The sequence below is a fragment of the Cyprinus carpio genome, chromosome A22 (assembly GCF_018340385.1).
Source record: "Cyprinus carpio isolate SPL01 chromosome A22, ASM1834038v1, whole genome shotgun sequence".
NCBI classification, from domain to species: domain Eukaryota; kingdom Metazoa; phylum Chordata; class Actinopteri; order Cypriniformes; family Cyprinidae; genus Cyprinus; species Cyprinus carpio.
In genome coordinates, this window is record NC_056593.1 from 19,123,923 (window position 1) to 19,148,676 (window position 24,754).

Genomic DNA, 24,754 nt, shown 5'->3' on the forward strand with positions numbered 1-24,754 from the left:
TTTCATTCTTAATTTATCAATTTTATTTAACATTTGAAAATACACTTACATTTTGGAATTCAGTACTGAAACATATAAGCCTGTTGTGAAATTTAACACACTTTATATTCTTTTGGCTGGTTTCACCTTGTAAGGAGAATATATATAAAATAATAATAATAATAATAATAATAAAAAGAAAGCATTTTAAACAAAATAATTCTGAAACAGTACTTGTACCTCAGAAAAATAATTTTATCGGCTCAGGAAGAAAAAAATATATAATAAAATAAAAGTGCAATTTTGATAAGGTAAAGCTTTAACTGTTCCATTAACGGTTTTTATAACGGTCCAAACAAATAAGAAAATGTTTTTATGGAAATGTCTCCATCGGATCACAATTAAACATTTTATTCCTCTGAAAGTATAGCAGCCATTGCTGTGACAACGTACACATTGGTTGAGCTTGTCTACATGACATTCAATAAAAACCAGAAAAGCAAGGTGATCAACAAAAAGTATTCATAACTCAAATTAAGTGTCATGAATGACATTCTGCTTTAGTGTTGGTCAATGATGGCAAGAACAATAAGGCATTCAGCTTTGTACACATATAAGTTGTCTCTACTAAAAGAAGGCAAGTAAATGAGACAAAAAAAGCAAAGACTATAATATTCTCCACTCTCAATAAATGCAGAATCAAAATGTATATATATTTTCACAAAAATACTTTACTTTGCTACATAGTGTTCACATAAGTCATTTGATGCACTAAAATAATTCTATCTTGCTTACATTTTGAAACCACACTTTCTGCTGTATGTTTTAATCTGAAAATCTAATTGGTACAAATTACTGTACTAGAGAAGTGTTTATATAGCTCAGTTTCTGTTCATTTATTGACAAAGGTGGTTCAGTTCTGGTAAACAAAACATAATATTTTAACTGCCTACATTTTCTCCATAAAAGAAAACAAACTTGCTAAAGGTGAAAAAAAAGAAAGAAAAAAAAACACTGCATCATTTAGTGCAGGATCTGTACAGTGAAACGCTGGAATACAAGCATATCAAGTGTTCACCCAGATGTCTGTCTATATCTAAACTGTGCAAAAATGTGTATGTAGGACCATGAAATACGGTAAACTGTTCAGATGAAACTCCAACATGCTAGATAATCAGCAAGATGCAATGAATAAAATAACATGGACAAATGTAAAACTGCTAAAAATAGCCAGAAAAAGAAATGGCAACAATGTCAACCCTGTTCACACAGAATCCACAACATTTTAATAAGCAGCTAGCGTAGATGTTAACATTACAGATGAAGAGTCATTCCTGATCAATTCATCTGAAATGCTTCATTCTGCTGCTCAAGATAAAATGTGTAAGAAAATCAGAGACAATGTTGTGAGAGTGAACAGAAGTGCTCTAGTGACAGGCAGGGGCGTGATTCTTCAGGTGTCTTTAAAACTCCACTTTGCATGCTGGGAAGGTCTCGTCCTGCATGGCTACGGTGCTGTTGCTCCCAAGTACCGTGATCGCTAGATCTCTCTGCCGCTCATGGGTCTCCTGGTACCAGCTGTGCATAGTCAGCGAGTCAAACGTGGGGATCAAAGTCACCTGCAGGTGAATGGAAAAACTATTAAACAACTATTAATCAGTAAAACGGTCAAGTAACTGTCTGTCTTTTGTGAAACTGTCAAGCTGTACAGGGAGCTGACATGATGAGGGTGAGTAAACTTTGACCAGAACTTCCATTTAGGGGTGAACTATTCCTTTAAAACTTTCTCAGAAGGTTCTGCATTGGACATGTACTAGTGTTATGTTCTGCTGTTGTGAAGCGCCTTGAGATTGGGAAAGGTGATGTTTAAATAAAACATCAACTTACCTGCACATCTGGCCAGGATGCTTTTCCCTCTAAAAGAGAGTTGAGAATAGATCTCATGACTGTTTCCTTGTGCGGCTCATCTCCACTAATTATATAGCAGGATGAACAGAGGCGCCGGAAAAACTCCACATCGACAGTGGAAGCTGCTGAGCCAGAGGGCAAATATGCCAGGTCCAAATAGATGGGTGCTGAACTTGAATTTGCACCGACAGAACCTGCAACAGGAAGCAATAACATTATGCACATTTAGACTTCACATTCATTTCTATATAAATGGAAAGCTTTTGCCCTCAGTTTTGTCTGTTTTTAAACACTTCATGAAATGTAACGCTGCTATTTATGTGGAGCTGGTTGATTTGATTCAAGGTTTAGAACTCTAAAGCTTCATTAAACACCAGAGTTACAAATGGACAATATATTCCCGGGGCTCAGGCCACTGGTTTGCATTGACCAGATTGATTGTCTCGAAACGAATTCCTGAAGGCAGTTGTTGATGTGTTACCTAAGTTGTAACAACTGATAGTTGTAGCAGTAGCGCTTTTAAGGGCTTCAATTTAAGACTTTTACGGACTGTAAGTCCAGTTCCATTTTTTGTGCATATCCGATTGGAATCCAATCATATTAAGCAAATGTGAATGGCAAAAAAAAAAAAAACATGAAATTCCCATTTTTACAAATCCATTTCAAGCTACATTCATATGTGGTTTGAAATTCTATTCAAATCACATTTCTGGAAATCCAATTCAGTCTGACTGCTCTCATCGAATTTTGCATAGCTTTTTTCCTGTCACTTTTTTGTGCAATGTAAAATGTAAACATCACATGGCATTTGTAGAAAACATGCAGAATGTCCATGCCGCAATAAGGTTGTGTTGTTTCGAAGTGCAAGTTGAGCGAAAAATAACAAAAGCTGGTCTATACACCTATTTGAATAAAGCTGCGCATTCCAGCTTCCTACATTTCTCCCGATGCCTCAAGAGATAATAATCCAGCACAATGACATGTGATAATATAAGACAACATCTGTATTGCAAACCCTGTTACTGTTGTTGTTTTTTTACCATAGGGCATAACAATGCACCATCATTGCCATTGAAACCAATGCAGATATTCCGTTAAACATAAGAGCATCACGAGACACACAAATCAAATCTGAACAGTTGTGATACACAGCGAGGACAGCCAGTCATTTAGGTTACATTCCAAGCAGATACACAAATAATCAGATAAGGACTGACATAGCTTTAGAGATGCAACCTATTAGAGAATTCAAAGATTACAGTTAGCTTTCTAAAATCCTCTCAGAGAAATCATGCCTTTAAATTCATGCCCTTTGATTTATCGTCACTAATAAAGCCTATCTAGTGGACTAGGTGAATATCCTGACCAATCCCCAACAAATGTAAAATTCATATTTTGCTGGAAAAAACAATGAGAACTTACTGGATGAAGACTTTGAAGGCACTAGTCTAGATCCACTAACAGCACTGCGAGATGCAGGTCTGGTGTCCAGACTGGATGTTGGTCGAATAGTTCCACTGGCAGACACCTGAGCACCAGTCTTTGTCTTTCCACCCTGCGTTACGATGTTTGCAGATGCAGTCTTTGTGGACACAGGTGCTGTTTTTTTGGTCTTTGATGTTACATTCTTGGAAGATCTACCCTGACCATCAGCCTCTGGGTCAGCCATGCAGGCACCGGGCTGTGGTGGCAGTGGTGGTAAATCCTTCATTGGGGCAGGTGGAGGGTCTTCAGAGACATGCTGGGAATTGTGGTGTACCGAATGACTGCTAGGATGGTCGTGAGGATGGTGTGGTGGAAAGATGTCACTAGGGTCCTCATCAGAGTCCTCAGTAATGGAGGGACACTCTTCAGTGGCTGGTGGCACATCAGAATCAGAAACCGAGATGACAGAGACGCTGACAGAGGACGTCCTCTCCTGACCTTCCAGAGACTGATGATCACTACTACTGCACTGGTAGGTCTGTCTAACTGGCTCCAGAGAGAGGCCAGGACTTGGGGCAGCAACCTCCGAAGAGAGTCCCTGTTGGTTCTCTGGAGATTTGTGATGCTTAAACTCACAGGGTGAAACCAGACATAAATCAACATCATGTGGAAGGATGTCAATCTGTGGTCCAAAGAGGTGATTCTCTGATTCATCATATGCGTGGTGACTATTATGAGATGTTTTTAAAGGTAAAGACATATCTGTTTTGGGGCCACGGTCTGCTAAATGTCCATTAGTGTATGCCAAGCTGTCCATCACTTCTTGTGAAGGACAAACAGGCACTTGTTCGAAGGAAACGGATAACGAATCATCTACTTCAGTGGAGTGTGGAGAGCCAACTTCCGCAGGAAAGGAAGTGATGCTAGGAGAGGCATCGGGTAGAGTGTCTTTAAGAGAAGTTGAGGAGAGAAGGCTTGATTGTCTATCTTGTGATGATATGGAGCCGTTTTCTATATTGCTTCTTGAACAACCTGCCATCGAGTTCTTGTACACTTGCTGACTATCTTCAAAACCAAGCCCAGAGTTCCTGAGACCTAACTTGCAATCTTCTCCAGAGACCTGAGAAGAATTGTCAGGGGATTGTAGGTAATGCCCTGAACTGTTCTTCCCAGAGTCTGTGGGGGAAAATAACTCAAGGGTTTTTTCATCCGAGCTTGTATAGACATCGTCTTTGAGGCTTCCATCAAGCTCTGTTGGTGTGATATCAAAATTAACACTTTTCTCACTCTTTGGAGTCTTTGCAAGTGGGGAGGGAAGTCCAATACCACTGTTTGAGCCAGGGGCCCCATCCATACTGCGAAACTTCTCTGGACTTTCATCAGTACCTGTTGTAGAGCCATTCACCTGCTTGTCATTGTTCTCAGAGGCACATTCTGTTCTTGAGCTCAAAGGGTTGCCTTCAACATCCTGCAATGGCCCATGTTCATTCTCCATCCCCAACTTTTCCAACTGGGCAGTAATGGTCTCAAGTGTAGATGTCTTTGACTGGACTGCACTTGAGGGTTTCAGATTGTCGGGCGCCTTTTTGTCTGGCTTTGGCTTCTCTTTGGTCAAAGGATCCTTTTTAGGAAGCATCAAATCTTTCTTTAGTGAGCCATTCTTGCCAACTGTCTTTCTAGCCTCTGCATTGCCTGGCAAATTTCCAGTGGCTTTCTTAACATCCTTGCCAAGAGTTTTGGTAGTTTTTTTGTCTTCTGGTTTGATCTCTTTCTTAATCTCCTTTTTCAAATCAGGTTTAATATCTTTCTTGGGTTTTGCACCAAGATCTTTTTTCAAGGGTTCTTTCTTTTTCTCTACATTCTCATCTTTCTTTGCAATACTTGACGGTGGCCTTTCCTCTTTCTTCCTAACTTCCTTTTTCTCATCTTTAGCAGGTTCTTTCTTAGCCACTTGCTTTTCAGGCTTAGAAGTTCTTTGTTTCACATCATCTTTTGGCTTTGCTTTTTCCTCACTCTCTTTCCCTTCTTTTGGAACAGTGTCATTAGTGGGTTTAATTTTTGTTTTAGTGTCTTGCCTTTTCAAATCTACTTTGCTTACCTTGTCTTTGAGTGAGGCACTACCAGGTCGAGACTCTTTGGATAGACTCTTAAGGCTTTCCTTGCTCTCAGCACGCTTTGGCTGTTTATCCAATTTTGATGCCTCAAGGTCTTTCAAACTAACTACTGGGTGTTTGAGGAACTCTAGATGCTTTAGTCTCCCTAAACCTTCGAAGATCTTGGATTCTGGAGTGCACCCAGGAAACAGAACACGAATGATCTTTTCTTGAGGATTAGCTGGATGCCATACCAGCAGTGCACATATGGACACCATACACTCTAGAGGGATTTCTGAGGTTTTGATATTCTGTGTGCTGGCAGGCCAAGTTTGCAAGAAAGCCTCTAGTTCTTTGCTACCTTTGACTGGATTGAGTACATAAAGATCTAGTCGACCTACACCCATCTTCTGGAAAAGAACTACCGGCTCGACAGCTGGCCCAGCAGAGCGACTGAGCTGTTCTGGAAAAATTGACAACCTTTCTAAGTGCTGTAATGTTAGGGAACCCTGATCACAATTTCGAAGGACCCTGGAGTCACTCTGTAATGTTTTGAGTCTTTCTGAAGCATTGAAAAATACAACCCCTATTTCTGGAGATATCAGATTCCTCTGCCAGTCTTCATTGCTCTGTGATCCAGCGGACTCCTCCTCTTCTTGTTCAGCCACTTTTCTGTGAAGTAGGCTGTTTATACCAGGTAGATTATCCACACCGACATGGGTGAGCAATACTGAGTCAACTCGGTCTAGATGTCTCACCAGTTTCCAAAAACAGGATCGAGAATCAGACCCTCCATTGACCAAGACATTGAAACCATTTACAGCAAAGAAGGCACAGTCACCTCTTCCCCCAGGAAACACATAGCAGCAGGGACGGGACAGTTTTAGGAAGCCAACTGTACTAGGTGCCTCGAGCAAGTCAAAAGGCAACTGAGGTTCAAGAGACTCTGACAGATACTCTGTAAACTCCTGAAGGCCCTCCATCTCTGGGAGCACTAATTGAGGGTTGGTTTTAATTTCTATATAATCTTGCAAATTATGTTTTTCTAACTGAGAATTTTTCCACATCCCGGATTCGGGACAGATCAGAGTTAGGCTGGCTTTCTGAATAGGGTCTGCAGAGGTCAGAAGATCTCCAATCTGTTTCAAGAACAAAGAATCATATAAGAATAATAATATTAATTACAGTTAATAATTATGTAAATTGTTTTTGACTATTAAAAGAGTAAAATTACAAAATAACCAACTTGTTTGACAAATGCTTGACTGACCTCTTCATCTGTAAATATCTGGATAAAGTCATTTAATGAAAAAGACCCTATTTGTAACACAAGGTCTCCAGTGTCTTCAACACATCGTCCAGCAAGAATTAGTAGTTTGTGAAGAGACGCATCAGAAATGAGCCGACGAACCTATGAAAATAAAGACAAGCATTCAAATGTTCAATGACTGCTTCACTTAAATTTTGTTAGAGAGCTCATAATAAACTGTACAAACAGTATATTGACCACAAATCGAGACCCTAAGTACTAAAATTTTAAGAACGTTTAAAAGAGGACACTTGGTTGCTGCTCTGGGTAGCAAATAAATATCAAGAGCAAATATAACCGAGCAAGGAACTTCAAGGAATGTGTCAACATTTCCCTGTATTTACACGGTCTAACGCTGAGTAAATACCAGTCAAATAGCTTTGATACATTTATTAGAGAAGAACTGCAGTGGACAGAGAACAGGGAAGGAACTGAGGATACATGCATGTGTAATCATACAGCAAAACCAATATTTAACAGTTTAAACAAAAGGGAATCAAGGTACATTATTTACATCATAAAATCAAATTTTAATTCGACTTTGATTTAGGGTTGGGTACAAGAAAAGCTAAGCAATACAAAGTTTCAAACATCATCTAAAATAGTGCAAGCTAGAACTGGGAGGGACTTAAGAAAATGTGAAAGCATAGAACATTTTTATAATAAAGAGTTTACCCGTATTTAAATGATATTCAATATACATCTGCTCTGATATGGTTCAACATGAAACTATAATACTTGAGAATCCTTCCTAGTCTTCCAATTTGCAAAACAAATCTAAAGGTGCGGTACCGTTGTCATTGCGGTATCATGTACCGTTGCTTTGTGAAATTTTATGGGCAAAATCCATTCATAACAATAGGAATTCTTGCGAATGTTTTGTGGGAGGGTGAAAAAGTTATCATACCTATTTTTTGACTCAATGCTACTGACAATGGCCTTTTGCACATGAAATGTCGTTGAAATGTTGCTAATGTGACCACAACTTGCTGTCTTATTTGAGAAATGTAAAAGCCCAAAAAAAAAAAAAATAATTTACACAAAGTTGCTTAATTTTGTATTGCAAACTACACAAAGCACTTCAACACTCACCTCTGAACAAACCAAATCATGAGATGGGTTGACTATCACTTGGGTCTCAAGCACATCCCCGCTGTGCTGCAGGGTCTTCTGGCCTGTGGATAGGGACAAAGAATGTGGTCTTTTAAAAAGTTTGTTATGTAAAGTTTTAGTATGTAAAGGTTACACACAGTGGCTATAGAACAGTAACAAACATGGCAGTCGAAACAGGCAACACTTCCTCTTCCCCCACTTTTCATTTTTCATGCTCTCTTTCTAATGTGCCTTTCAATGAAAGATGCAAAATGCAACAAATTAAAAGTTTTTGGATGCAAACATAAAAAAAGCAACATACACATGCAGCAAGGACAGTGTTTGTGGTCATAATGATGCTTGCTGTGAAGTTCTGTGCCATTTACTGGATTGCGTAAATGCAGGTTCTACAGCATACTGTAGAACCTGGAGTTAAAATGGCCCATTACTGTATTATGCACCAGGACAATGACCCGAATGGTATAAAGACTGCAACGTAAGCAGCATATATGAATCGCAGCATGCTGCATCATGTGGGTTTATTGCTCTAGTCGAATGGTTTTATTCTACTTCCTCAAACTTTCATCATTTATGAAAACAATATCTTTTTGATCCAGTTGATTAGGAAGTACAGCATGTTGAAGAGGTCACAAAACGGATATTTAAGGCTGCATGACATGTTCCTGTCTTTTCCACAAACAATGAGCAAACGTGAGCTGATGGTAATTCTAGCCTCTTCTCTGCACCATGACTAGATTAAAACACACGGTAGGAAGCATTGCTTTCCTTCCTGTATGCAGGCGCAGTGCTATGACAACATCTTTACAGTCTCTAGTAGTCATAGAGAAGTTGAGAAACAATATGTAGGGCTACAGACTAACATATGAGAGCGATTGTGGCAGCAGCACCTTTAAATTAAATGTTAAAGGACACAACTAGCAATAATAATAGTCATATTAAACAGTCAACATGCATGTATCAATTGATGGAGGATATGATACTTACTAGCCTATTTTAGGATTCAAAGAAACACAACAGTACAGTACAGGAAATGATATAGTGAGTACCACAGTCATTAGGTCTTCTAAAATTTTAAACATTTAGATACATTTTCCATGAAAAGCAAGATTTCAGGTGGTAAAATTTCATGTGGAGAAACTGAAAACCTGAAAAACAAGTATTGTGTAAGGTGTGTACACTCATATACAGTTTAAAATGTAAAGAAAATATGTTATTACGTTACATTTGATGGCAACAACACAACATTTTACTGACATTAAAATGACATTCATTACATTTAAATCTCTTGAAAATGGTACAAAAGTTTATCAAAATCCTATGATATGAACATGAATCCATTTTTAAGAACATAGCACACAAGTTTTAAACTAAAAGACTTGTCTTTACTAATTAATTCTATTTCTGAATGCATTTTTTAAAAAATATTGTATTTTTTTTTTTAGTTCATTTGAACTTTTTGTAGTCACACCAGAGGACCTTTCAACTAAATTTAGTTGCACCAGCTGATCATTTTTAATATATTATAATGGTCACACTTTAGTTTAGGGACCAGTATTTATTAAATACAACTTGTGCCTCAATAAACTCCTAATTTGCTGCTTATTAATAGTTAGGATTAAGGGATCTAGAATATAGTCATACAGAATAAGGCATTTATATGTGCTCTACAGTATAAGTATTAATGAACAGCCAATATGCTAGTAAAATGCATGCTAATAAGAAACTAGTTAAAAGTGAGAATTGCTCCCTAAAGTGTTACCATTAGAAATAATTAAAATAGTTAACACTGTTTGAAAGCTTCAATAATTAAATATTGTTTCAATATGAAAGCAGATTCCTTCTATTCTTAAAACATATTCCTTCTATGAAACCTTCTAGGCTCAAAGTTTGAATTTCAGAAACTTTCTCAATTTCAAAGTTATTTAGCACTGCTGGTGCACAGTACCAAAGCAAAAACAATTCATCTAGAAATCAATGCCATGAAAACAGAACCTGCAGAAATCGAGTCGCAGCACTGTTGTTATGTACCACCAGCATAATACCACTCCAATGAAGCTTTGCTCAGCGCCTCTGATCTTATCGAGCAGTAATTATGTGTGTGGCAGCCCTTCCTCAGCCAGCCATTACAAACAACTGCAGCACAGACCATCACATCTGGACCGGCAACAGCTCTTCACAACAGATACATGAGAGCCAGTACAGAAACATATGGAAATAACAGTTAGTTGTGTATGAGACACTGTCAAATTTATTGCAGGTTCTCGTACAAACACACACCCGGCTGGTCCTGTTCTCTGTCATTTGTGTAAATAGGGGCGAGGGGTTTAATCTGATCTATCTGCTGCGTTCAGGACATTCTGCTGAGTCCAGCTGCTCTGACAAACAGATCACAGCCTCCTCTGTGAAGCGCTGGGATATTCAGCTGAAACTGTACCTTGGCAGTAGTTCAACTAAAACTGTGGGTTACTAACAAAAAGGAGCTAACTACACTGCAACTATATTGAGAGGGATGTTAATATGTTTTTTAAACCCCATTCACAGCGACAGAGCAACATAATCCCATTCATTTTCAATGGAGAGCTGGCGACTTCCGGCGACACGAGAGACAGTGACAGTTGCTGAAGGAATGTGGGCGTGGCAAGCGATGCGAGTCAAGTGACAAAAGTCTTTAACTTCATGCATATAAGCAGCAAATTTCATGAGCGACAATCAATGGGAGTGAAGTCAGTGGAGAGCACGTGATTCATCTGCGGTAGTGGAGTGTAACAGGGTAACTAGGCAACCAGTAGTGGGAACGCCCAGCAGCGACCTCAATTGCCAGCCACAAGCAATGAAAAAGTCACTGGCGGTGTGAACGGGGCTTTAGGATCTTAGAATTCTTGCTTCTTTCTTGCACAAAAGCAGATCTCAATCAGGGTGACAGCATTAAACTTATAAATCAATAAAGCTAAAACTACACACTGAATCAACATACTAAAAACAGCTATTTTTCAAAGAAAAAAAATTAGCATATATAAACTCAACAACATACAAAAACGATGAAATGCCATATACAGAGAAGCACTGCCATTTGAAAAAGTTATCACTTAATAGTGCTCTATTTTTTAATGGACTGTCCAAACAAGCCAATTTGCAAAAAAAAAAATAAAATAAAAATAAAGACACAAGAAAAGTTTTACTTTTCACAAGTTCCATATTAATTCCCACGATTTTTTCCTGTTATTGTATATTTAGGCTTATAGTCAAAAGGAATGTCAAATTAAGTGAATTAATAACATCAATTTAACCAAAAATACATGGTTAATTGAAAATGTTATTAAAAAAATATTACTATTATTTTTTATTGTTATTGAATTTGTCTTTTTTTTTTTTATGCAGAAAAATGAGTGAAGCCCTCTGAGTTTGTGTGTATTTGATAGGTTAAATAAACAAAAAATTATTTTGAAAAATCATTAAAATTAATTGCATTTTTATTTGTCAGATGTTCCACAAGGCCCTGAATGTAGAGTTGTCAAACTACACCAAACAGAATTTCAAAAATAATGGCAACCTGTTCAAACTGGTAGCCCTTCCTGCTCAGATACCACAAATGTCTCCAAGATTTCAGTTAAAGGCTGCTTCCGGTGTGCTGGAATAGAGATGGATCTTTTCTCTAGTTTAAGGTGGATCCATTTAGTATCTTTGGTCTTGGGCACAAAAAGCTCCCTTCTTCCAAAATGCACACAGGCTCCATCATCTGTCAAATGGACTGCATCAGTGTGATCAGAGAGATCTGCCCCTGACATTCCTGAACAGGTGCTCAAAGATTAGTCAGGATTAGTCAGCATGAGTGCCTGGAAATGACTGGGTCACATTCAGCGGGAACCAAGCCTACATGAGCAACAGATGCTGCCGGTGTGTACAGGGATGCACAGATAGCAAGACACACGGGGTTAAAGAGAGGCACATGCTGGAGGCCAGTGACAAAGTAAAAAATGTAGTAAACAAAAAATCAGGTCTAATCAATTGAATGCATAAAATATCAGTTTAATAATTATTTTTTTACAATGATAGGGCCCTATGATTTTTTTGTTTTTTCGATTTATAAAGATTTACATTACCAAAAACAGTGGTAATCAAATGAAAGTATAACACATTATCAATTTAATTAATATTTTAAAATGTAACTAACTGAAAAATTAACTATTTAAAGAAAATAGACATGGGTTGATAAGGGTATAGGGCCCTATAATTAGTTTTGTTTGTTTTGATTTGCTTATATATATATATATATATATATATATATATATATACATATACATATATATATATATATATATATATATATATATATATATATATATATATATATATATATATATATATATATATATATATATATATATATATATATATAGTACAGGTCAAAAGTTTGGAAACATTACTATTTTTTTAATGTTTTTGAAAGAAGTTTCTTCTGCTCATCAAGCCTGCATTTATTTGATCAAAAATATAGAAAAAAATGTAATATTGTGAAATATTATTAAAATTTAAAATAATTGTTTTTAAATTTATTATACTTTAAATTATCATTTATTTCTGTGATGCAAAGCTGAATTTTTAGGATCATTATCACATGATCCTTTAGAAATCATTCTAATATGATGATTGATTATCAAAGTTGGAAACAGTTCTGCTGCTTAATATTTTTTCATATCATGTGATACTTTTTTTAGGATACTTTGATGTAAAAAAAAAAAAAAAAAGAAGCTATGTTTTTAAAATATAAATATTATGTAATAATATAACACTACTGGTCAGTAATTTGGGGTCAGTAATTTTTTTTAAAATAAAATCAATATTTTGAATAAATGCAGTTCTTTTTAACCTTTTATTCATCAAATATATTAGACAGCAGAACTGTTTCCAACACTCATAATAAATCAGAATATTAGAATGATTTCTAAATGATCATGTGATAGACTGGATGTTACATGTGACACTGAAGGCTGGAGTAATGATGCTGAAATTTCAGCTTTGCATCACAGGAATAAATATATATTTTTTTAAAGTATATTCAAATAGAAAACTATTATTTTAAGTTGTAATAATATTTCACAATATTACAGTTTTTTCTGTATTTTTGATCAAATAAATGCAGGCTTGATGAGCAGAAGAAACTTCTTTCAAAAACATTAAAAATAGTAATGTTTCCAAACTTTTGACCTGTACTGTATATATATATATATATATATAATATATATATATATATCTCCATGAATATATATATATATATATATATATATATATATATATATATATATATATATATATATATATATATATATATATATATAATTTATTTATAAAATAATAGGGCTCTTTTTGTATTTCATTTGTTTATGATTTAATACAATTTTATTATTGAAGATGGTGACAAAAAAACAAAACAAAGATAAAACATGCACAATTTAATTAATATATTTAAATGAAAAATTAGTAATACCTTTTATTATTTAACAAAGTGCTGGGCAACAGAGGTTTACATTTAATGTTAAAATTAAAACATGGAAGAAAAATTGTATGGTATTTCTTAAGAAAAAAATAAATAAATAATTGTATTACCCTGAATAGTACATTCTACTATGAAGTAGCAATATATTTGTCATGATTTCTTCAAGTTAAACCATACTTTTATTTTATGTGTTGTTGTGAAGACCATTGAGTTTCTTCATGTATATGACAGCAGTTTTTAATTAAATGAAAGTCTTTTAGCACTTCAGTATTCACAGAAACTAATCCACATCACTCGCAAGCAGTGTTGGGTGTAACGTGTTACTGTAATTAAATTATCCACTGAAAATAAGTAAAGTAAGGGATTACTGTTCATTTTTAGGTAATTTAATTACAGTAACTAAAAGTATTTGCGTTACAGTTCTAAAAACAATACTGAATTTGAAATCTAAATTTATCGTCTACAGGTAAAATTGAACGCAGCATCTTTAACCCTCTGTGCACCGGCACATTCACATTCAGTTTTTCATGATAACAGAGAAAAGGACCTAAAATACCCAGATACAGATAAGACTAAATTCAATCGAATTTAGGGTCTACTTTTATGTGTGTACACTGACAATAACAACAAAACACTGTGCTTTAGTAAAATAAACAAAACAAACAGAGTGTGCTTTCTGCTGTTCTGGTCTCAGTGAACTTCTTTTTGAAATGCATCACAAACACTAACCAAAACTCGGCGAATACTTCACACACCGACGTAAGATATACGTATTTAGTAAACTTGAAGTGTCTACATTTAAACGAACCAATTCAAATCGAAAACGAATATTCTTTGATTATGTAATCCATATAAAAACTAAAGCGTTAAGCGAAACTAAAAGTTAACGTGTTATTTTTTACAGAAACTTGTACACATTTTACTAGCTGGGCTCTTCCTATCTTGCCAAATTGAAATGTGTGAAAGAGAGAGAAATTTGCTGAAATATGATATGCATTCATATAAACAGTATATAGGCAACTTATACATATACCCTAAATGTACGAATAGAAGATTTAAATATTTAGCAGTAATAAATATGAGAAAAAAAGAGATATAATACGATATAGATATAAAGTAATGTAAATGTTTACACTGCATCATGATGAATGTTACATTCTAATGTTTAGATCAGTGTTTGATCTACTATCAGATGTCGATGTTTATAATGTGCTAAGCAATAAGAATTTAGATATTTTAGAGTGTTGTTTATGAACCGTGTGGTAATACAGACAGAGCATATGTCCAGGAATGACACTACAAAATCATGTTGTTTTTTGTTAGGACAAAATTACTATTAGTGACTGCTGATGTTGTACATGTACAGTATGTCAGTGTGTATGAAATATGGTTGCTTTGAAAAGTTTAAAGTTTACAGCTTGATACATATTCCCCCTGGTTTTCCCAGACTAAAATACATTTCTGAGCTCTTTTAACTTAAAGAAGCTTGCACTGAGATACCTTAAAATATGTCAGTTCCTTTGTTTTATCTCAAGATGCACCAGTAATGTTCTCTTCTGGCACATTTATAAAAGTTATTTATATAAGCTTTTTTGTTATTCAGATATTTTACAGAGTAATTATATTTGCTTACTAAAGAAGGTTATATTTTTATTAAAATGCTTTATGTTTACAGTTGTTTTAAAGCTAAAAGGCTAAACTATTCTGTTTAACTCAAACTGAAAAATTAAGTTTAATTTCGATGCATCAAGGGTTAAAGGGATTGTCTGAAGTAATTAACGATTTAACTTAAATACAATATTGATGATTTAATTAGAAATTAATTACTTTTTTAAAGTAACTTACCCAACACTGCCCGCAAGTGTATAGCCCTACTTTTGATTTATTCATTCAAAAATTGCCAAAATCAGTGACATTCTGCGTTATATTGTAAATTCCACTATTGAGTTAAGATTTGTATTTGTCACATACACAGTTACACACAGAATGCAATCTGCAGTGAAATGTAAATTTTTAAATGTAAATGGATGTAAATCTTATGACTAATTTCCATGTTTTCATGTGTGTAAAGCTAACTTTTTCCCAATCATACTGATCCTGCTGCTTTAACACAGTGCCTTCATTGTACACAGAAAAAAAAAAGAAAGAAAAACACAAAGTGTGAGCTCCCTGTGATTGAAAAAGCACACAAATATTAATTCTTAAACAACACACAGAAAAATGAGTGCAGCAGTGAAAGGCAGTGTTGTCCTGGGCACAGAGACATTTACAGGCACAGACGGGTCTTTGAGTGGACTGCTCTATGAGGTGACGCTCATGAAGAGAACAGTTTAAGCCCGAGGGAAAGTTCAGATCAGGGAGACTCTTTCACATGCACTATTACAGGGTAGGAGATATGAACTAATCTTATCTCAGTCTTACTTTACATCAAAGTTTATCATACTAAAGTCGTTTTTGCTGGAATTATATTCAATACTATTCTGTAATGCCTACTTATAGATAAACCAGTAAATTAAATGCACTTAGTAAATAGTAATATGCAATATAAAACAAATTTAATGAAATGTGGTTAAAAACTACTTTTTTTCCTACTATTTATAATTAAAATATCGGTAACAATAAGGTTCTATTAACATTAGTTAATGCATTAGTTATCATTAACTATATTATTAATCTTGGTTTAATGTCATTTTCTGCATGTTCTAAAATATTTTTTCCCATGATTTTAAATGATACATTTACATTAGTTAATGCACTGTATTATGAATGCATTAACAATGAACAACACTATATTTATAATTTAACATATTTAGATTAATAAATGCTTCTAAAATAGTTCACGGTACCTTATGCATTAATTAACATCAACAAAGTGAACCTTATTGTAAAGTGTTCTTAAAATATCTTTACCTTGAACTACATTTTGTCATACTGTATGAACAAAGGGAGTTCACTTAATAAAATCATCAGAATTATTAAATCTAGTAATTCTTGAGCTTGAAAGTCAAGCAATTGCACAGAAAACCATGACTTCTTGCCTTTATTTGCAGGGCTCTAGAGTGCGACCACACCCCACACATCTACATCACTATGTGGGAAGATTTGCATAATGCCACCCAAATGTTGCCGCAAAGAAAGGAGGAATAACTTTTATTCTCGCTGTTGCCGCCGGTGCAATGTTGTGTAGACACTGTTTCTTTAATACTTTGTTTGGTCTTCCAAAAGAGGACACAACTAGGAATTTATATGGGTTTAGTAAGTTTTGTTTTCGGTTTTAGTTCCAGAAAAGTTTTAGAGAAATTTTTAGGGTGTTTTATGGAGGACTGTTTTGTGCATTTATTAATGCAAGTCTAAAACAGGTGGGAGGCCCGGCCCACGTCTGAACTATGATGTGAAAATTGGCCCGAAGCCCGACTCGAGGGGCGTAAAAAAGTCGGGGCCCCTCGGGCTGAAATGCAGGGCTCTAGTGTATGTTGTTGAACCTGTTGTTTACTTTTTTTCCCTCGAACGGCTGGTCGCACCAGTGCAACCTCAAATTGGTCGCACTCTAGAGCCCTTGCAATACGTCAAAGAAAACATGATGAGCTGTAACCACCTCAACAAAGAATCTAGCCAGTACAGACCCACTTTGAAACAATAATCAGCAGTTAATTACTCACAGCCAGGATGGCGGCAGCTGGTTAATAAAAAAAGAAAAAAATTTTAATAAGAAAAAGAAGAAAGAAGAAGGAAAAGGTGATTTCTGATTTAATTGTAATTGTATTGGTTTGATTACAAGTAATGTATTTTCTGTCTTGATTTACTTCAGCAAAGCTGACAAATTTGACATGCAGGTGACAGGTGAACTGCAAACTATAGCTTGACTGTTTTATTTGTGTTAACCACACTTCACTAACACAAGATAATTAACCAGTCATGACAGGGTCTATTAATCCAGTGCTGAAATTCTACAGGACAGAGGATTTTTATATTTATTTATAAGAATACAGATTTCAGTGGTGTCTCCGTTGGTGAAATCAGAGAAGAATCCGCCAAGCCAATGATCACTGACACTCAGCATCAATACATTACTGATGCACAATCACATAAATGATTCAGGGTCAAAGAAGAATATACAAGACCGATTAGCAGGGTTCCAATGATTCCTTTGGACAACACAGGTTTAATATAGAGTGGTAAAGATGATTTAGGCCTGGAGAATATCAGCTGTTATATCAGCTGTTGGTTTTTCTGCCCCACTCCAGTCTGTAGCCTGACCCGAAGGGACTTTCCCTTTGTGCAAGAAGGACATGTTTGTTTTGCCATTTTTTGCTGATTCATGATAAAAAGTTTCAGTCCAGCATACAGTCTGCACACATGGAATCCACTGATGATGTTCACTCTTTATTAACTCCTTGACTCTAGTGTTTTCAGCGACTAACAAGAGAAAAGTACTAAAGAGGCCCTAAGAGGACATAACGATGGAAAAATGTGTGAGGGAAATTATATTCATTAAAATTATATTTACAGAACTATTTTTATATATCACTCTTGCAAAATTTTAGCGTTCATTCACAAAACTTAGAAAAAAAAACGTAAAAAAGCTAGACAGTCCAATAAAATATGTTTAACAGAAAGGGGAACCTTGCAAAACATACGTTGAATAGTGTCCTTACCTTTAAGCAAGAATAAGGGATGCACAGATCTGATATTCAAATCGAGTATCAGCTCCGATACTTCCATTTTTCTCGGATCGGGAATCGGTCAGAGAGGGCCGATCCAAGTCTGAGATTTTTTTAGATTGTGCGAATTACTTACTACTTCTGAAGCCATACAAAAGCTTAATGCACCGGTTCCCAATTCCAGTCCTCGCGCCCCCCTGCTCTGCACATTTTGTATTTTTCTCTTATGGCTTCAGACGTTTGTTCTATTCGAATGTAAGTGCCCTGTGAAGTGGACATCACAGGATATTCCGCCATGATTCCAGTTCGAAGACAACGTTTATGTTCCATTCAAAGTGCATAGAAGTGTGCGAGACGTGAATTTAAATTGTATTTATTTACAGAGGTATATGATGTCACCAAGTGAGGTAAACTTCAACAGATTTCCCCTGCTGAGGGAGTAGGGAGCAATGAACGCTGTGTAGGGAGCATGTCGATGGGAACACAGTTCATGCACGGAGCTCACTTCTAACGAGCTGATTATCTGAATCAGGTGTTTTAACAAAGAGAGACGTGCAAAATATGCAGAGCTGGGGGGCACGAGGACTGGAATTGAGAACTGCTGGCTTAATGTGAGCTACATATGAATATTTAAGTCCTTGCGTTAAAGTTCACACAAACTCTTTTCTCTGCTGTGTCTGTCAGTCATTCTTTCAGCCTTTAAACCCTGGTCACGTTCAGTTACACAGTCAGCTCGGTAAAGCTCTCTCCAAGATCTTTCTGTGTTCCCATTATTATACTTGATTTGTAAATACATGTCTATGAATTTGCAAAAAAAACTTCTTGCCGGATTTTAATGTTGTTTTGTTACTTACATCTATCTCTTTTCTCTTTGTGCTTTGCACTTTTTAACACGAAGCGCTTACAATGTGTGTGACACCGTGTTGCTTCAAGCGCATCATTCTGCACAGCAGATGTGCATTGTAAACGCTTCTGCTGCACTGTATTGTTTTGTCCTATTGTATCTAACATATGTTGTTGCCTTATTAAAAAATATGCTATACATTTAAAAGAAACGTATTTTAATTTTATAGTATATACTTATATATAAATAAATTCATGAATGTTTTTAATGAATGGATTTTATAATAATACTAATGTGTAACCTTTTACCATATTTAGTGCAACACTTTTATTTGTTCCCCACAAAATAGCTTTTTCCCTAAATGTTTGGATTTCTAAAATTGTGCACTGATTTTTCTAGAATAACTTTTGCTGCCGAATTATCCACTAACCTATCTTATGATAATTTTTTTTGTCATAGATAATGAATATACATAGGCCTATATTTTTTCATATTTATTATTTTATTTTTCTTTATAATGAAGTAGTCTGTATCTAATAGATGAAAGAATGATTATCAGTTCCATACACATAGATATATAAATTCGACATTTATTTAAATGGGGAAAGAAAACTTCACTGGTATCGGATTGCTATCTGTATCGGCCAATACTGAACCCTAGGTATCGGTATCGGAGGCAAAAAGGCAGATCGGAGCATCCCTACTTGCAAAAACTTTTGTGTTCACAAGAAACTTTGTTCACTTGCAAAAACTTTTTGCGATTCCCCCCCAAAAAATTTACGTTCACCTGCAAAAACTTTGCTTTCTCCCCAAAAACCCTTTTACATTCCAAGAAAAACTTTGCATTTCCTCACAAAAACATTTGCATTTTCCTAAGATACGTTGAGTTCACTTGCAAAACTTTTGCATCCCCCTGAAAAACTTTGCGTTTGCTTGCAAAACCTTTGCGTTCACCCAAGAAACTTCTGCATTCCCCCAAGAAACTTCGTTTTCACCCACAAAGAATGCAAACGTTTTGCTAGGGAACGTAACATTTCTTAATGAAACAAAACTTTTGCAAGAGAATGCAAAATCATTGAACTATAATTTTATCTCATATTCTTTTCCATCAATATGTCCCTATAGGGGCTCTTTATATAATACTCTCGGCTAAATGTTTAAATGAATCCCACACAATTTCTCAGATCTCCCTCCTAAAAAAACTAAAGAAAAAACAGACAAGGGTAAAGAATTCATAGATTGTTTGATTCTTACCTTTGAGGTCTTCAGAGGAGAAAGCAGAGTGTCTTGAAATAAACAGTTTCAGCTGTTCATCTATATTGCAGGCAGTCAAGTCGATGTTCCAGGAGCGAATACCTACACAAGAATGAAACCGGCCTAGTCAGACTGCAGTCAACACAAGCAAGAGCACCATTATTCATGGACCACATTCACTGTCCACTGAAGATAATGACATTGTGCACTTTCAAGACACACTGACACAGACTGCATTTCTAAACCTTCTGGTCAGATTTTTCTGCTTTCAGGGTTTTTGTGAAAACATGAGATTTTGAGCATTTTTCTTTAGATACATATTTTATAACCAAACAAGAGGTCAAAGTCAAACTTGGTTTGAGTTTTTGTTCTCTGGACAGAAATAAAAAGAGAGAGAGAGAGAGCAGGAGAAGTAATACACAATTCAATAGCAAACTGGAAAAAGTTATTTTTTTCCCGAGCCAAAATAAGATGACCTCTTTCTACCACTGACTCACTTAAAAAGAACCCTACTACTGCAATGAATGCATTTTTTCCTCACGTACTGCCAAAACTGTGATTTTAAACCAGATACTCAGCAGTAGTGGATGGAAGCAATATGCTTTGACAGTAGCCTGTTTTCCTAGCCTTTGTATTTTTCAATAGTGCAGCTGAGTAACAAGCCTCTGACTAATAATATAGCACAACAAAAACACACACGTGGACCACGTAAGCTCAGGAAATGATCACACTCTTATGGAATGTCTCTCTCATATATTGCATTCGGAAGTCCAATTTATTTTAGTAAATCGGCTTGTTCAGAAGAGCACATAATTTGTGCTTCCCATTAAATTTTTTTCCATTAAAATATTTATTTAATTGCTGTGTTTTTATACATTGTGTGTTTTCTAGTTTAATTGTTGTATTTAGTATTTATCTAAAAGTTATCTGTTCAAGCGTAATGATGTCAACCTTAAGTCCATTTATTAAAAAAAAAAAAAAAAAAAAAACAGTAACAGTAAATAGTAAAAACATCTGTTTAATATTATATATTACATAAATTGATAGTCCAATATATGTTAAAATATACTGTCCTTTAATTTAGCTTTAACACATTTAGCTACATTTTAGTGGGTGTTTACATGACACTGTTTTCGAGTAAAAACAAAAAACTTTTTATGCATTTTAGCCATTCATTTATACGACAGGCCTGAAAATGCAAACTTTTGAAAACGGGTTTCAAAGTGTGTGCTTTTGAAAATGAAACTATTATCGTCTCCATGTAAACTATAAAAACAAGAATTGGTTAAATCCGTGAACCATGCATATTTTGTGTTCGGTCTATAGCTTTGTGTGCAGGCGCATAGTGTTACTTTATAAAGTGACATCGCCACCTACTGGCCTGACATGGATAATACAGCGTTTTGAGTTGTTTTCACAGATCCATGCGAACGGGAATCGGTTTGACAATGTTCTCATCTGTGCACAAATCTTTTAATAAAATGAAAGTGAAATCTTTTCCGTTTCGAGTACAATTGTTGTCGTTTTAACGTCGCCTAAGTAGCTACTTGGGTAGACAAGTACTTTTTCCAAAAAAGGCCCATCGTCTGTTCTCATGCACTTTCAAACCAAACAGCTTTCTGTTGCTCAACATGGTGAATTCATTTGACCAACTCAACTCTGCGCGGGTAAATATTTTGCCCTCAATGTGATATTCCCAATCGCATGGATTCCTATTGAAATAAGTGGATTTCGCTGTGAAAATATGCCAAACAATGGTATACATGAGAGCATCTTAACAACTTCAAATCACAAAGTAGTTGTTTCTTTGTAGCTTTTCCAACCCTGGTAGCTACACTTTGATATGCAAGCTACTATGCGGTTGCTAGCATATAGGGTGCTTCTCAAGAAGCCACACAACACACTTCATCATTCCTGCCTGTTGAACAAACGTTGCACACTTAAGTTTGCAGACTGGTGTGTTTTAGAAGGATAAAGAAGTGTGGGAGCGTTTTAAGGAATGTGGTGCAGAAAGTTTTCGTGATTTACAAACTAAGTGTGGTCACACTTTCAGTAGGGCTCAACAAGGGCCGAAATGCTAAAAAAACAACCACACTGCGGTTCACAACAGAAGAATTCCTTCCTATTTAAAGTTGCTGACAGCATTTAAAACAGAAGAAACCTTATTCCTGTCAGACTAGTGAGGTGGAAGCTGCAGCGTCTGACCAGGAAGAGAAGGAAACGCTGGCAGCAGTCACAAAGAGGATGTGTGTGTATCAGTCACACGGCCCTTGTGTATAACCACACATCAAGGGACCGAAAATCAAAGGAAAGCAGAGGATAAAAGAAAAATAACTACAGTAATCCCAGCTGCACACACACAATCATCTCGATCCAGCCTGGTCTCAGTCTGACTGACTAAAACCTCTATAAACCCCCTCTAAAAGCCAACAGGGGTGGAAGACCAGCTTAGGCCGGTCTAATCGGTTTTCTTTCAACAAGGAAGATGTACCACACACATTTTAAAGATGAACTTTGAACCATCCAGCACAATGAGGAAGGACAGTCTGCAAACACAAGACTGGCTATTTATAACTGTGCAAAAGAGCTGCTTCGCTTTTCAGGGACTTTCAACAGAGAAAACAAGCCAGTGGCGCATATCAGCGGCTACATGAATGTGCTTATCTTTCTTTCAGAAGAGGGTGCGTTCAGATTGGAGGATTGCAAGCAGACCGTCTGAACAGGGAAGTCATGTTGGCTTAACTATGCTGAAGTAAATGAGCTGCATTATTTATGTTCTGCAGAGCAGGCTGGGTCCTTTTGTGTGCTTTGGGATCCAAGGGCCAAGAATCTCACAAAAGAGCCCTGAAATAGTGAAAAAACAATAATTACAGGAAACATCTAGCTTTGTAAACAGAGGCAAAGCTCTGAATGGACACAGACGGTAGACTCACTGTTATTTAGTCTGCTGTCTCTCTGGCAATCACTACCTTCTGCAAAGAGCAGAGAACTTCCTCGTATTGATTTAAGATCCTATACAGGTTTTATGCGATGCCTGAAAGCTGAGAGCCCCGCTCAACAGTTAATCTCCGTGTAAGAGCCCTCTGTGGGCATTCAGCTCATTCAAGTTCCTACTCAACTCACAAAATGAGAAGGAGGTCAAGGTCACATGAACAAAAAAGGGACTCTCTGGAGTTGATATTTGGTTACATTCGTGCCATGTGACAGCTTTCAAGAGACTTTCAATGGTAATTCGGCAAATCATCTACTCATCTATATCACTCAGGCTTTAATGTTAGATAATACGCAATACAGTCCTTAAAGTTAAAATAAGTATAAACTAGTAGTAGACACTTTAATTCAGAAAACTTTGGCTCTTTTTCTTTATATTTCAACATATGTGTACACATAATAATAATAATAACAATAAAACTAGCAACATGAGCTACAAAAAGAGACTGGCGTCATCTTCGGATGGATTTGTTACATTGTTTCAAGCGAGTATTCTCTTTCGTGACGTCAGCTCCGACAGTGATGGGCGAGGGAAGCGCGCTCAGTCACCATGCTACAGTAAGACGAAACTTTACCTCTGTCAATCTCTGACACCAGTAAATCCACAAATCCGGCCGGACCGGGCTGTCCCACAATGACCAGCAAAGAGTACTTGTCGCTGCAGAAACCGGCTCGAGCGCTTCGGCTGGAGCTCTCCATGCTCGCCAACTCGCCGCTGTGCTCCGACGCCATGTTGCAAAGTTTACACCAATTCGCACGATGTCCGATTCGCGAGCGGATTGTTTGTTTGACTCGGTTCGCTCTAATGATTCGGTCGAACCGATTCACTCTGGATCTTTTGAAGAGAACATGACTGCTCGTGGACTTCTGGTAAACAATTTAGACTCGAAAGAACCGGTTCACTGAAATGAATCGTTCGAACGAACGAACCGACTCCCTCAAATGAACTGGACAGCCCAAAGGGAATACAAGCGATGCGCTCAGGGAAACACCCACAATTTATATGAAAGGGGCGGGGAATAGTGGGTGACGTCATGCGCGTCCAATCAGTTGATCAAGAGATTGCAAACTGGATTTTGGAAAGATTTTAGAAACTCATGTTAACAGAAAACTGGGTCTGTGATAGAAATTGGTGTATTTGATGTGCTTTTTTTAATTTCCACAATGACATCTATTTTATTAGGAAAATGCTAGATATGTGGGCTCTTCACAAACAAAGCTTCTACATTTTATAAATGACTTTTTATACACAAACGTTTTGGAAATAAAAAGAAAAAGGAGCTGATATATGAAAAATGTATTAAATGTGTTCTACATGTAAAATTTAAGTAATATGGGATGGATGTTTTATTGCTGGTCACTATTTCTTTTCTTTTTTTCTCCTTTTTTTTAAAGTTTGCTTTTAATGAATGGTAGTTTGCTGCAGTGTGGCAAATAATTTTTACAAAGTACAAATATTTCATGTAGACTCCTAACTAGTTAATATTAGGGTACAAAGTGCATGCCAATGATAAAATAGCATTCCTCTGTCATGTCAACCAGCAAGTCCTGTCTTCTTATGAAAATACATTTGAATATATTTGAATGAACTAATCCATCAGTTTAACTTTTACTAGTCTAGTTAGACTAATTTAACAGATCTGATATGACACCAGTCCCTCGTTCATTAAGCTTTCATTTTCA

General features: G+C 36.2%; 1 protein-coding gene across 1 annotated transcript; it reads right to left on the reverse strand.

Annotated features, from left to right (window-relative positions):
- On the reverse strand, positions 1-24,003 carry LOC109054751 (microtubule-associated protein 1A-like). The gene is made up of 7 exons (XM_042712184.1): positions 23,647-24,003; positions 20,081-20,182; positions 7,807-7,889; positions 6,676-6,816; positions 3,310-6,544; positions 1,867-2,081; positions 1-1,598 (listed from the first exon to the last, which is right to left on the reverse strand). The coding sequence occupies exons 1-7, from the start codon at positions 23,801-23,803 to the stop codon at positions 1,443-1,445; spliced, it is 4,089 nt and encodes a 1,362-aa protein (XP_042568118.1). The 5' UTR covers positions 23,804-24,003; the 3' UTR covers positions 1-1,442.
- Positions 24,004-24,754: the final 751 nt, after the last annotated feature.